Raw genomic sequence first — 14,292 nt, forward strand, 5'->3', positions numbered from 1 at the left:
GTGAGTGGGGAAGTGATTTCCGCGTAGTTTGGAACCCAACTTCTACAATAATTGGTCAAGCCTAAGAATCACATCATTTGTTTCTTAGTAATTGGTTTTGGCGCCTGTAGGACTGCTGTTTTTCGTTCTTCTAGAATAGTTCTGCCACCTGCACTAAGGTGGTGGCCTAGATATTTGACCTGTGGTTTCCATAATTGCAGTTTGTTTTTACTGACTTTGTGCCCCTGTCAGGATCCGGTCCGAAATGGGGGTTACTCCGGTCCGGGTCAGGATCAGGATCCGGACCGGAGTTTCATTGTTGTCCTGTGTAATGTTCCCTAATCGTTTTCACCTGTGTTAATTGTATAAAGCTGCGCTGTTCGTTTCTGTCCGCTGTCAGGTCTTTGAAGTTATGTTCCATGTTCACCAGTGTCTTCGTCTCGGATGTCTCCCCTGTCCTGTGATTCACTAATTAAACCCCTGTTCCGTGATGTCAGGTGAAAGCGTCCTTCATTCCTCGTCACTCTTCGTCCTCTCCGTTCACCCGCCGCGTCATGCCCGCATGGACGTGACAGCCCCTCCTGAGCTAGGTGTTTAAAAAGGGCCACAGTGTCTTCTTTGCATACTTCTAGACTCGGAGAAGCCACTAATATATCGTCAACATAGAGTAGTATTTGACTTCCCCCATCTATATTCATCTTCAGTTAGTAGAAGATGTCACTGGTGTCTGGAGTTCATATGTACTCCAGCCTTGGTCTGTATTGTCCAATACAGCCATTTCCTGGTCAAGCCTGTGTGAGCGCTATGTTGCAATTTGTCGCCCATGTCTATCCAATCCGTTGCACTGTCACCTTCTTGAACTATGTTACCCAACGACTTCCAACTCCTCTCCTTGTTTTTATACAATGAGATGTGAGGTGGGTACCATCCCCGGAGCATGGCTCTGAGCGGGGTAGGTAAGGTGACCTCTGCCACCACGTTACCTTGCCCGTCCGAGTAAACACAAGAAATTGTTATGGTTGTTGGGGTGAGTTGTGACAGTTTGTTTTCATATGTTGGATCAGGCCCAGGAGTGTTTTTGTACCACATGGTGATGTGTAGTTCATCAGAGGGCATGGGTTCCACACCTGTCATGATTGGTTGACAGTGTCCCACTACCTTTAGCAATTCAGTTCCCACCTTATGAGGTTCTTGTCGAGTGTGTAGTAAAAATTTGGAACGCTTCTTCCTTCTAGGGGGAAAAGGTCACCTCGTTGTAGCTCGGCTCTGCGTTTGATGACCAGTCTCCCCTCAGGAGTGGAGACGAGCGCCAAACCTAGATTGAGTAAGCCATCTCTTCCCAACAAATTAACAGGACATTCTGGCATAAAAAGGATGGACATTTTGCATGATATACCTTTAGGATCTCTTACCCAAACTGGTTTAGAAACAGTGACTACAGTTTTACCCCCATTAGCTGATCGTACAATTACTACCTCATCACTTAGTTCACTATAGGGTATGTGTTCCTTACATGTAGTTCTGCATGCTCCAGAGTCACAGAGGAATGTGATTTCTTTCCCATTTACCATTAAGACTATTTCTAGTCTTTCTTGATTTAAATGAGTTTCACATGAGTTTCATCCTCTGTGTACTTTGGCCCATGCAGTTTCTGCTCCAGTCATGCTGTGTTATCTTTTGGCCCTGAACGACAGGCTCCCTGCATATGCCCAGGCTTCCCGCAAGACCAGCAGCCTGCTCCCCATTGGCCACGTAGTGTCCACCCTCGTCCCTGGATACCTCCTCTCCTTCCTACTCTGCCCTTTTGGAAGTGTCCTCTCTGTCTCCCTCTGCCTCGGCTGTCCTAGTAAAATGTTTCCGCGTCAGTCCCGATACTTCCCCAAAAGGTGTCCGGTTTCTTTGTAAGTTTATCTTTTACTTTTTTAGTTCTTATTAATTTGTCGATGTGAACGGCGTGATCAATGTACTCATCCAAGCTCCTAGTGGGCATTCCTATCATATGTTTTTCTACCCAACTGCGCACACAGTCTTTTGATCCATTATGCAAAGCATTTTTTAATTGCTGATGGTACACACCCCCATCAGCCCCGTCATCTCTAAGACCGCTATGCAGTTTAAAAACAGCTTCCATTCTTAGTTTATAATCCTCAAAACTTCTCATTCTCCTCTTGTTTAACTCTCCCAATTTCAGTGTAATTTGCTCTCTTTCTGTACCTTTCCCGTATTCTTCCCAATAACTCATTGTTTTATTTCTCAATTCTGTGTCAACGTGTTTTAGAAGGTCTCCTGTAACCCTTAAAGGAGACCAGTTACCTTTTACATGGTGCCAATCGTGTCCCATTGCTTGCATATATATCTGCTGTACCTCTCTCCCATTTAAGTGATAAGAATGTCTTATTCCTTCCATATCTTCTTCGAATTTTTGCATATCCTCCTTATAGGAAGTGACGCCCTCCACCACTCTTTTATATCGTCCTGCGTCCAGGTCCGATATACCAAGAGGGTTGTAGATTGTTCACCTGAGTCCACATTAGGGTTGGCCACCTCTATAAGGGGATATTGATTAGCTTCAGTTACTGCCAATTTTTGCGGTTCGGAGGAATTGTCAAACACTTCACCCCATTTTTTAGACCAATTTTGTACTCTCCCCCGAGATATAGTATTTGGTGTGGGAGTGCTACCGTTAGGGTCATAAGCAGGGGGATTTTCCAATTTGTCTAAATGTGGATATATGTGTGAGGCAAATTCATCGCCCCTTCTGCTTCTGCTCCTTCTTTATAAGCTTCGCTCACCCCTCCCCTACGGCTCCCTCTGATTACTGACTCATCGTCCTCCGTACGATGAAACAGAATGGTGTTATCAGTTTTTTCAACACTTACATTTAACCAATCAGAGGCATAGAATCAGGCGGGATACTTTAGTGGGAAGTCTATGATTATCTCAGATGTGAGTGGTACATTACCTGTGTTTGGACTGATAAAGGATATCTTTGTAAATGATTCCTCTTTAGTGGCTTTTGAATATCAGCGTTATGAAACTTTCAATTTTGATAAAAAATAGTTGGCTTATGAAGTGACAGTGCCCATTCTTGCCCAGGCAACCGAGTTACTGCATGAGCTTATTGATTACACATCTTACTTTCCTGTTAGTTTTAAAGAAAGGTTTTTTGTGCCAATGAAATATAATGTTAATGATATTTTTGCACATAGACATGGGGGCGTGACCATTTGTGGAAAGTCACGCCCCAGGAGGAGGAGGTGAGTGCAGTGATGTCAGCACACAAGGGTCACTGCACTCACCTCCTCCTCCTGGGGCGTGACTTTCTACAAATGGTCATGCCCCAAAGTACTTAGATGCAGGAGCGGGGCTGATGAGCCACTGGCATGCGCCCTTTACAGTTAATTAAATGTCCCTTTTTTTATGATGTACTTAAAGAATGTGTAACTAAATTTTTAAGAAGCTAGAGTCCTATATGTGAAAAACTGATTTTTTTTAAAAATATGTGCCATTTGTGTGATTCTTAATCCAAGCAATTAAACTTGAGTTTGTGTCACAGAATCTTAAAACAAGTTTTTAACTTGTGTGAAAGATAATTGTGTCTAATTTAGCTTGTTTTACCAGTAAATTATTCAGTTTTAAGATTTTCTGACTAACTAAGGCAATAGAGACATGTTCATTCTTAATTTAAGAATATGCAATGAATTCCAAGATACTAAACTAGAAGATAACACTAAAAATAAGATAATTAATCTCATATTTCTAGATCTAAGATTTTAAATCTTGGTGAGCAAAGAACAATTTGCAGTGTTGGCCTTGGTGATGACCCTTCTATTCGCCTGCCTTAGTTTCAAATAGTATAATTCAAATATGTGGAAATAGGTGTCATTATTGAATTAAGTTAACACAACAAATCATTTTTGAGTGCACTGAGCTACAATCTTTTATATTATACTGGGGTGCTGTTGTTTGGCAGTGGTCATGGGGGGCAGTGGTTGGCCTAGCAGGTAAGGAAATGCACTAGTTATAATAAGATTGCCAAACCACCGAATCCCGAACCGCCAAGGTGCCCCTGAGGTGCCACTGAGCAAAGCACCGTCCTTATACAGTGCTCTCCGGGTGCATATTATGGCTGCCCACTGCTCACAAGAGATGATGGGTTAAATGCAGAGGACACATTTTGTTGTATGCACCGTGTGCTGTGCTGTGTTTCCAAATTACAATCACTTCACTTTCACTTTTAATATTTTAATGTCACATGAACAAAATGCTTATGTCACAAAATGCATATAGAATTCTAAAGCATTTATTTGCTATATATAAGCTTTATTAAAGTATTTCATGATTCTTCCTTCTCATCTCCATGGGTGATTATGTAGCACAGGGATTTATAATCAATATTGCCGCTCACGTCAATAGGTGCCACAGCAAAAGCTTGGTCCACCTGAACAGTTAAAACAGAGTAATTAGATTTCTTTAAATACAAAATGTAAAATGTGACTGCCCATATAATATAAACGTACCAACCTCATCTGCTGAGAATTTGTCAGCTTGGTTCATTAAAAGCCTTTTGAACCTATTTAGAGAGGAGCACACACATATAATAAATGGGCACTAGAATCCTCACAATATTTGTGCTGGTAACTCACTCATCCTTATTGACAAATCCTGTGCCACTTGGATCGAATAGTTTGAAAGCAGCCAAGATATTTTCCTCTGGGTCAGTTCCTAATAACACAAGCAAACACATTGTAATACAGACCAAATAATTCATGCATTACCTGCATTTAGATCTATTATTATCCTTACCATTGAGCTTCTCTCCAAACAAAGTTAGGAACACTGTAAAATTTATTGGGCCCTTCCCCTCTGCCAGCATGGCCTCCAGCTCTTCATCACTCACATTTAACTTCCCTGAAATTGCCCAACCCCCCAAACACACACACACACACACACACACAAAATATATGAAAGACAGAGATTTTTACAGGCATAGATTAGAGAATTCTATTGTGCCACATGGTGAAATATAGACACACGTTCACAAGAACATCTTGTGAATAGTTTTTATTTTAGAAAAATACATAAGTTTAAGGTAATTGACACATTGGTGTCTAAAGAACAACTAAAATACTAATAATTAATTAATACATGAGCGTATTATGTACATAAGTGTTCTTTTCTTATGGCATTCAGCTGTAAGTGCGTAAATGGTAAGTACAAGCAGTCAAGTACAAACTTAAAATTAATTTACAACTTTGTGTGTGGTAATCATATCACACAACACTCATGTAAATGATTCAATATATAGAGGTGCCTTATCTATAGGGTGGGGGTGGGAAGACAGATGGTCTGTAACATCAATAACATTATTTGGTGAACACAAACTTTTTTAACATGATGATCAAAAAAATCTTACTCATAAAATGTTATACATTGATTCTTTGTTTGCTCGTTGCATAAAAAAAAGTCCAACATTTTCGCTCATGGGGTTCCAAGCTCATTCAATCATGCTTCTCATACAAATACTGGCGCATGCTGAGAGGCTGAATGCAACATTTAGTTTATTTACCTATAGTGTATATATCTTTTAGTGTTGCCAACATTTTCCAACCCCAAATGAGGGATTTCTGCGTAAATTCTGCGTATTTCTTGCTGGTGCCCGCGGAGCCACACATGTCTCAATGTGTTACAATTTGAGATTGCTGCTCAGCCTATGCTTTCGTTTGCCCCCTGGTGATTAGCTATTTAAATGTAAATATTGCCGACAATCTTAATTTAATCGTGGCAGCCAAAATCGTGATTAAAATTAGATTAATTGTGCAGCCCTACTTTGAGTAAGCAAAAGAATGGTTCCTCAGTGTGTGACATCAACTGTCAAACATGGAGGAGGACGTCTGATGATCTAGGGCTTCTTTTTAGTGGATCCAGTGTTGCTGACTGACACTGACACATGATTCAAAACAATACTACAGCACAATACATAACAATACATAACAATACTTATGTAGCAAAGTGCTGGTATAACTAGTTCCTCCTACAGCAGGATAATGACCCAAAGCATAAGTCCAAACTATGCCAAGACTAATTTATGGAAAAAGGACAAGTTGGCAAGCTTGAAAACATGGAGTGGCAAGCACAGTCTCCAGACCTGAGCTGGTTTGAGATGAACTGGAATAGCAAAACAAACTTCTGCAAGTGGGAAGAACAGTTTAGATTACATTTTGGTTTATAAATGAATACCATTGGTTTCTTTTAGTTGTAACATTGTTTATTTGTTCTATGCCTTAATTTCTGCGTATTGAACTTCATGAAATATATAATTGTTACAAAACTTCAGACCAATAGTCTATATCTCATTAAGAAAATGTCTGACAACCAATGATCCAGCTCTCATAGTACATAAATTTTTTAAATGGACAAAAGTGACCAACTGTGACTGACTGGCTGTGTTTGCATTAAAGCCATTTTGACACATGTACCAGCCAACATAAGACCTCTGGTCCAATGAACCAAGAAGGTGAGTAAAATTTTCAATGCATAAAAAAAGATATTAGCATTGCCTATAATAGGAATTATGTTTTAGCCTAAACATGTAACAATTCCATTAAAACAGACACCACTACTCATGATTTTAAAAATGCTATCAAAAAGCCAAATACAGTAAAGAAGACATGATGAATGTATAATATAGTTTTTAAATATTGATATTAAAATATACATTTTATGAAGCTGTTGAAAGAATTACTTGGCAATAAGTTAATTTTAATTACATAAGTTTTTTATTAATATGACTGCTTTGGTAATGATATTAGAGTTAATGAGCAAATGCTAATTAATAAACAAAAGAAAAATTACCAAGTTGTGCATAGGTTTCCTTCAGGTCCTGTTTTTTAATGACACCATCTCGGTCTTGGTCAATGCATCCAAAAGCCTGACAGAATTGAGTAAATCACAGTAAACACCCATTACTGTCTATTGCACTGTTAATGTTCTAGGCTGTGAAGCAGTATTCTACTAATAATTTCATTGTACCTTGTACACTGTACTCTGTACATATGACAATAAATCTTAGAAACTGCCAATACTACTGATATAAATTATATACGTACTTACATACTACTGGTATGAAATAATGTAATAGCATTGCAATATGCAGTACCTCTTTAAACTCTTGGATCTGTGACTGCTCAAACATGGAGAACACATTTGATGAGCCTCTCTGGGCATTCTTTCCTCTCTTGGCAGCTGCTTTCTTGCTGGCCTGGAGAAAGTCAAATTATTTTACCAAAATGTTTGATTACAGGCTATGATAAGTATAACAAAAATTTTTCAATGTCTAAATAGATGAAAAAATATTTTGATATTAAGCTTTAAAAAGTAATGGTAATGCTTTAAAAGAAAGCTTTCCTTTACTCACCATTGTTCTTGGACTTCACTGTGAGGTTCTGGATTAACAGAACCCTGGACAGCAGTTCATCTCATTACACACTTATGTATGACACAATCTTATCTCATACACTCCTATAAAAAGAAAGCATTGGCTTCTACAGGCCCTTACATGGCTATCCAAAAAGTTGCTGCTCTAAGGTCTGTAATAAGTGCCTAAGGGTTTGGATTCCCAGTCTGGTGCAACAATGGAATGGAATGAAGACTTGGCTGGCACTAAACATAGGACAAGGACATCAAAATAATTGTCTTAGAGACAGGCACTACAGAAAGTAGTTAGCATACTAAAACAAAATATTGTTAATATTGCTTGTCACAACCTACTTGACAACCATTTTCTCAGTCTGCAACAGAATGAAAATTGCAAGTTAGCATATGCATTATTGACTACCATAATCTAGCAGAGGAGGGAGAAAGTAAAAGGAGGAATGGATTATTTATGAAGATGAGCTGGCTCAGATGAAAGTGGCCTGGTTTGCTCTCGCTGATGAAATTTTATATACACACACACACACACATACATATATTTGCACTGATATGCTCTGAGTAGTTTTAAGCATTTTTGAGTCTATCACAAAACTGAAAGAATTCTTTGCAAACCACAGGAACGTAAGGCAGTCCGTTCTCAGTTATCCAGGTGAATTTGTCAGAAAGTTGAGTCATGGCAACTGGACCCCTTTTTTTTATGGTAGAGACATTTCGTTCTGCATCTACAGAACTTTGTCAATACATCTCAATACATGCACAACGAAAACAAAGCGAGTCAGTGTGGGGTTATAAAGGTTAAAACATTTCAGAAGCATGTTTATTCTTGGTGCAAAACACCAAGATAAGATAAAGAAAAGATGTGTGAAGACCTTCTTGGGGGCCTCTGCTGATTGCAGATGGTCAGCACAAAGCTGAAATCAGGATGCTGTAGTGAACAGAAAGTCAGCAGACACAGGAAGCTGAGCATTTTATTCTATTCATTTATTTCTTTTAAATCTTTAACCAGCTTGTTACACACAGATCCACCAATATTGCTTTACTGCTCTCTCAATGAAAAGAAACAACAGCTCTCTATTCTCTCCACTCAGGATCAAGCACACACAAAGGAACTGGTGTCACTCTGTGCCAGAATAATAATGTAAACAAAATAATGGCTATATGCCCAAGGACTCTAGAAGCTCTTATCATGAGTGATTAACATACAGTTAAGGTCAGAATTTTAAGCCTCCTTGATGAACCATTACTCCAAGATGACAGTTCAGGCAGCAGGCAGAGTGGTCTATCCAACTGCCTGCTGGTAAGCCCACCCAAAACCCTGGTAGTTACTTTCATCATAGACTGTATCTGTGCAAGGAAAATTTATAAAATCCAGGGTAACATGATTAAAGTTAATCTGAAGAGCAGTGGCTTTGTGAAATTTGGACTTTTAATGAGGTCATTACAGTCCATAATGTCTTGGTGGACTTTGTATTTGTCTTCGTTTTCCTCCGATTATCCGCGTCCGGGTCGCGGGGCCAGCATTCCAAGTAAGGAATCCCAGACAGCCCTCTCCTTAGCCACCTCCACCAGATCCTCCGGCAAGACCCCATGATGTTCCCAGACCAGATTGGAGATATAATTTGTCCAGCATGTCCTGGGTCGACCCGGAGGCCTCCTGCCGGCAGGACATGCCCGAAACACCTTCCCATGGAGGCGTCCAGGAGGCATCCTGACCAGATGCCCAAACCTCCTCAACTGGCTCCTTTCAAAGCAGCAGTTCTACTCTGAGTCCCTCCCGAATGTCCAAGTTCCTCACCCTATCTCTAAGGCTGTGCCAGCCACCCTATGGAGGAAACTCATTTCGGCTGCTTGTATGTGCGATCTCCTTCTTTTGGAAAGCTCATGCTCATGACCATTGGTGAGGAATGGGACGTAGATCGTCATGTAAATTGAGGGCCTTGCTTTCTGGGTCAGCTCCCCCTTCATCACGACAGATTGGATTAGTGTCCGCATCACTGCAGACGCTGCCCCAATCCACCTGTCAATCTCCTGGTCCCTTCTTCCCTCAGTCGTGAACAAGACCCCGAGATACTTAAACACCTCTACTTGGGGCAGGACCACTGTCCCGACCCCGGAGTTTGAAAGCCACCCTTTTCTGGTCGAGAACCATGGTCTCAGATTTGGAGGTGCTGATCCTCATCCCAGCTGCTTCACACTCAGCTGCGAACCTTCCCAGCAAGAGCTGAAGGTCAGAGCCTGATGAAGATAGGAGGACAACATCAAGCGCAAAAGCAGAGACAAGATTCTCCTGCCACCAAACTCGACACCCCTAGAAATTCTGTCCATATAGGTTATGAACAGAACCAGTAACAGCCCTGGCGGAGTCCAACCCTCACCGGGAACAGGTCCGACTTACTGCCGGCTATGCGGACCAAACTTATGCTCCTCTGGTACAGGGACTGAATTGCCCTTAACAAAAGGTCATACACCCCATACTCCTGGAGCGCCCTCCATAGGGTGCCCCTGGGGACACATTGGTTGGGCAAACTCCCATGCCCCCTCCATCACCCCAGCAAGGGAGCTGGTCCACAGTTCCATGGCCAGGATGAAAACCACATTGCTCCTCCTCAATCTGAGCTGGTCCACATTTCCACAGCCAGGACGAAAACCACATTGCTCCTCCTCAATCTGAGATTCAACTATCGACCGGACCCTCCTCTCCAGTAGACCTGTCCAGGGAGGCTGAGGAGTGTGATCCCTCTATAGTTGGAACACGGTACTTTTTAAAAACAGGGACCACCACCCCAGCCTGCCACTCTACCTGAACTGCCCCCAATGTCCACACAATGTTGCAGAGACGTGTCAACCACATAGCTCTTCAACATACATAGCCATGAGATACCAGGACAGATCTCATGAACCCCGGGTGTCAACTGCCGCTGTGTGGCTATTGACTACCTCAGCAACTTTTTCCCCTGAGATTGGACAGTCCATACCCAGGTATCCCAGCTCCTCAAAGTATTCCTTCCACCGCCCAACTATAGCTCCAGTCGATGTCAGCAGCTCCCCATCAGACTATATCTAGCCGGTACCGCTCAACCTCTTCCACAAGCCTTGTCCTTGTCCAGGGATCGGACCACCAAAGCTCCTGCCTCAGTCTGCCACCTAATCCACATTGCACTGGACCCTTCATGTTCCTCCTGTGGTGGGTCCTCCTGTGGGTCTTCTGAACCATTCTTTGTCTCACGCTTTACCTAAGACCAATTTGTCATGGGAGACCCTACCAGGGGCACCAAGTGCCCCAGACAACATAGCTCCTAGGATCATTAGGGCTCTCAAACTCCTCCACCACGATAAGGTGACGGTTCAAGGATTTATTGGAATTACTGTTTTTTGAAGTTGCACTAAATAATCATATAGCCATCTGATCCTGTGTATTATGGGGCAGTGGTGGCCTAGTGGTTAAGGAAGCGAACCCCGTAATCAGACCCCCGAATCACTGAGGTGCCACTTAGCAAAGCACCGTCCCCACACACTGCTCCCTGAGCACCTATCATGGCTGCCACTGCTCACTAAGGGTGATGGGTTAAATGCAGAGGTTCTGTGCACTGTGTGCTGTGTTACAGTGTATTAAAATGACAATTACTTCACTTTCAGATACGTGAGGAAAGATAGTGTATGTGCAAGCTTTTCTTGAGTCATATGAGTCATATTTTTCGCTCACCAAGAAGCCCTCGGCATAGCAGCTGATCCCAACCCAATGCAAACCTTCTTCAGCCTGCTGCCATCAGGGAGGAGACTGCGGAGTCTCCAGGCCAGGACCAGCAGACTGAAGGACAGCTTCACCCATCAGGCTGTCAGGAAACTCAACTCCCTCCCGGCTCTGCCCCCACTCCCCTCACTCCCCTCTTCTGCTCCACAAACTTTCTGAACCCTAACACACACAAACTGACCATGCACGCTGTGTGGCTATTTGACTACCTCAGCAACTTTTTCCCCCTGAGATTGGCCAGTCCATACCCAGGTATCCCAGCTCCTCAAAGTATTCCTTCCACCGCCAACTATAGCTCCAGTCGATGTCAGCAGCTCCCCTCTGTGCAGCTTTGGTCTGCCAACTACCTCACTTGTCACTTTGTCACTTTAAACTTACCTCTGTTGCACTACATGGGTTTGCACTCTCCACCATGTGCCCTTATTTGTATATGGTGTTTTTAAAATGTATATTGTGTTTTTTAAAATTGTATTTATACCTTTGTATTCAATGTTACTGTTTTGTATTTAATGTTACTTGTATGGGTCTGAGAGTAACGTAATTTCAATTCGCTGCATGTCCTGTACATGTGGCAGAATTGACAATAAAGCTGACTTTGACTTTGACAATAAAGCTGACTTTGAATATTGGCAATAATTTGAAATAGGCCATCTAATTAAAGGAATGTTTTTAGTTATAATCCAATGCAGATTCTTTTATTTCATAGCCCCCCCTGGCAATGGTCAGGGGTTTGTGTGCCTCAGTGACCTTAAGATCAGCCTTCAGGTGGGACAATCAAGTTGTCCCAATAGGTCTTAGGGTAGAGGTCTGACAAAATGCAATCCAGTTATATGACAAAAACAGTTATCCAGAACACCTCACCTCACCCATATGACATATCACATTTCTATCTGACCCCTCATTTATGGCCTTTTCTTGAATCGGGCCAAAAAGAAGGCTCTATGGTATAATAAACTTAACTGAAGCAGGACACACAGATTGGAACAAAAATGGCGTAGCTAAAAGGATTTTGGACAGTTTGTAATTTGCTAAAACCTCAGGATCAAGGTTTTTTCTTTCAAGGTACTTTATTAGTTTTATAATGTCTATTTTTAAGGAACATAGCTATGAATGAGTTAATTAAGACCAAATGTGATTCAAAGTGCTTGCTCCTTACTACCCTAACCCTATGCAACTATCATTAGGTCTGCTTAATTTAGCAATGTTGTCAAATAGGATTCGAGGATTGTTCTTGTTTTCTTCTATCAGTTGGAGTTGGAGTCTCTCTCCAACTCTGATGCAGAGAAATTAGTACATGCATCTAGACTGGTCTACTGTAACTCTCTGTTTTATGGCTGCCCTGCTGTTTCCCTGAATAAACTCCAATTTGTTCAAAACTCTGCAGCCAGGGTTCTCACATGCACAAGATGGTATGAACTACTGTATCGTTTTGTATACCATACAAATACCATATTAACTTTTTCTACTTCTCACCTTTAAAGCTTTGCATGGTCATGCTTGTCACGGTAGCAAAATTTCAGTATTCCGTAACAATACCAGTGATAATCCACGGTTCTCTCAATTTCGGTACCAAAGCAAACACAAAATGTGAATTAAACAACAAGCTATTTTTATTAATAACATACAATAATTTAATAAACATGACTGAATAACACACTGTTCTTAAACATTAGTTTTTTGCCATTCTTTTCCAGATGTTCAGAAAGAAACACTAACATCGGTCTTGAGCATTTCAGGCATAAAATATACCCTGCAGTACTGAAAGCAAGAACAACAACAACAACAACATTTATTTCTTATATAGCCCAAAATCACATACAGTATGTCTCAATGGGCTTTGACAGGCCCTACAGTTGACACCCCCCACACTTGACCCTTCTGCACACAAGGAAAACTCCACACAAAAAAAAAACTCTAGGAGAGAGAAAAAAAAGAAAGGAAGAAACCTTGGGAAGGAGTGATACAGAGAGTGATTATACAGAAAATGTATAAATACATTATAATTTTTCTTCGTCTAGCACCTAACAATCTGAGCGGGTGGTAGTAGCCTAGTGGGTAACACACTCGCCTATGAACCAGAAGACCCAGGTTCGAATCCCACTTACTACCATTGTGTCCCTGAGCAAGACACTTAACCCTAAGTTGCTCCAGGGAGACTGTCCCTGTAACTACTGATTGTAAGTCGCTCTGGATAAGGGCGTCTGATAAATGCTGTAAATGTAAATTGCAGTGTGAAAGTGGACGGAGGACAGAATTGCTGGTGTCTTCCTCTTGTAAGTCGCTTTGGATAAAAGCGTCTGCTAAATAAGTAAAGTAAAGTAAAGAGGGACCCCCTTCCAGGGTAGAGTGAACCTGCAAATGGTGTCAGTGCAGGGTTGGGGATGATATAATAATAGGTCCTACAGTTGTAGGGTTGGAGAAGTCCAGAATGTAGTCCAGTGTCATGGTCTAGATTACGTGTACATAATGATGTTACTGGTCCACTTGAAGATCCCTGAAGCTGTAGTGGTGGCTGTGGTGACCCTCTGGTTTGTTTCATGGTATGTCCTTGTTTAGCAGTTGGCAGGAACCAGGATTTATTTGCTGGTCTCTTCACTGGGGTCTGCCAGTTGTCTGTGTGTTTTGATTCCGTGTCTCGGAGAAAAACAACAGAAGCAGCGGCAGACGGTTGCACTGTACGACCGATACTTAAATATGTGGTATATTGGTGCTACAGTGGCCCGGTACCCTAACTAGGTCAGCCTAACTAGGGTGAATTTAACTTTGTCTGTGTCTACAGGGGGACTCTTGATAAACTGGACTTTATAAGTGAAGTGAAATGAGGGTCTAGGATTTAACAAAAAGCCAGAGAAATGGCCTGACTTTACTCGACTCTCCAGAGACCTGACATGCACTTCCTTCATTGCCCATTTTCCTCACCTCATCCACGGGACTTTGCTTCACATCATCACAAGAAACAAACCCTTTCCCTAAATCTTGGATGAAGGAAAGTTGCAGTGTCAAAAGAAGCCGCAGCTGTAGGTCACCTTAGCTATGCTAAAGCTACTCTGTTATCTTTTCCTTTATCTCCTGAGCTAATCAAAGTCACTTTGTTCATGACTTAGACATTCATATATCATATATAAGTG

General features: G+C 41.7%; 1 protein-coding gene across 1 annotated transcript; it reads right to left on the bottom strand.

Annotated features, from left to right (window-relative positions):
• Nucleotides 1–4,315: 4,315 nt before the first annotated feature.
• On the bottom strand, nucleotides 4,316–7,275 carry LOC114775555 (myosin regulatory light chain 2, atrial isoform-like). The gene is made up of 6 exons (XM_028966557.1): nucleotides 7,139–7,275; nucleotides 6,835–6,910; nucleotides 4,786–4,890; nucleotides 4,626–4,704; nucleotides 4,504–4,552; nucleotides 4,316–4,420 (listed from the first exon to the last, which is right to left on the bottom strand). The coding sequence occupies exons 1-6, from the start codon at nucleotides 7,172–7,174 to the stop codon at nucleotides 4,316–4,318; spliced, it is 450 nt and encodes a 149-aa protein (XP_028822390.1). The 5' UTR covers nucleotides 7,175–7,275.
• Nucleotides 7,276–14,292: the final 7,017 nt, after the last annotated feature.

The sequence above is a fragment of the Denticeps clupeoides genome, unplaced genomic scaffold (assembly GCF_900700375.1).
Source record: "Denticeps clupeoides unplaced genomic scaffold, fDenClu1.1, whole genome shotgun sequence".
Taxonomy (NCBI): domain Eukaryota; kingdom Metazoa; phylum Chordata; class Actinopteri; order Clupeiformes; family Denticipitidae; genus Denticeps; species Denticeps clupeoides.

Excerpts from the sequence above, each read along its gene's own strand:
- LOC114775555 (XM_028966557.1), bottom strand. The coding sequence starts at position 7,174 with ATGTTTGAGCAGTCACAGATCCAAGAGTTTAAAGAG. Across the intron at positions 4,891-6,834 it reads GGAAACCTATGCACAACTTG|GGAAGTTAAATGTGAGTGAT; the intron begins GTAATTTTTCTT and ends GGGCAATTTCAG. Across the intron at positions 4,421-4,503 it reads ACAAATTCTCAGCAGATGAG|GTGGACCAAGCTTTTGCTGT; the intron begins GTTGGTACGTTT and ends TTAACTGTTCAG.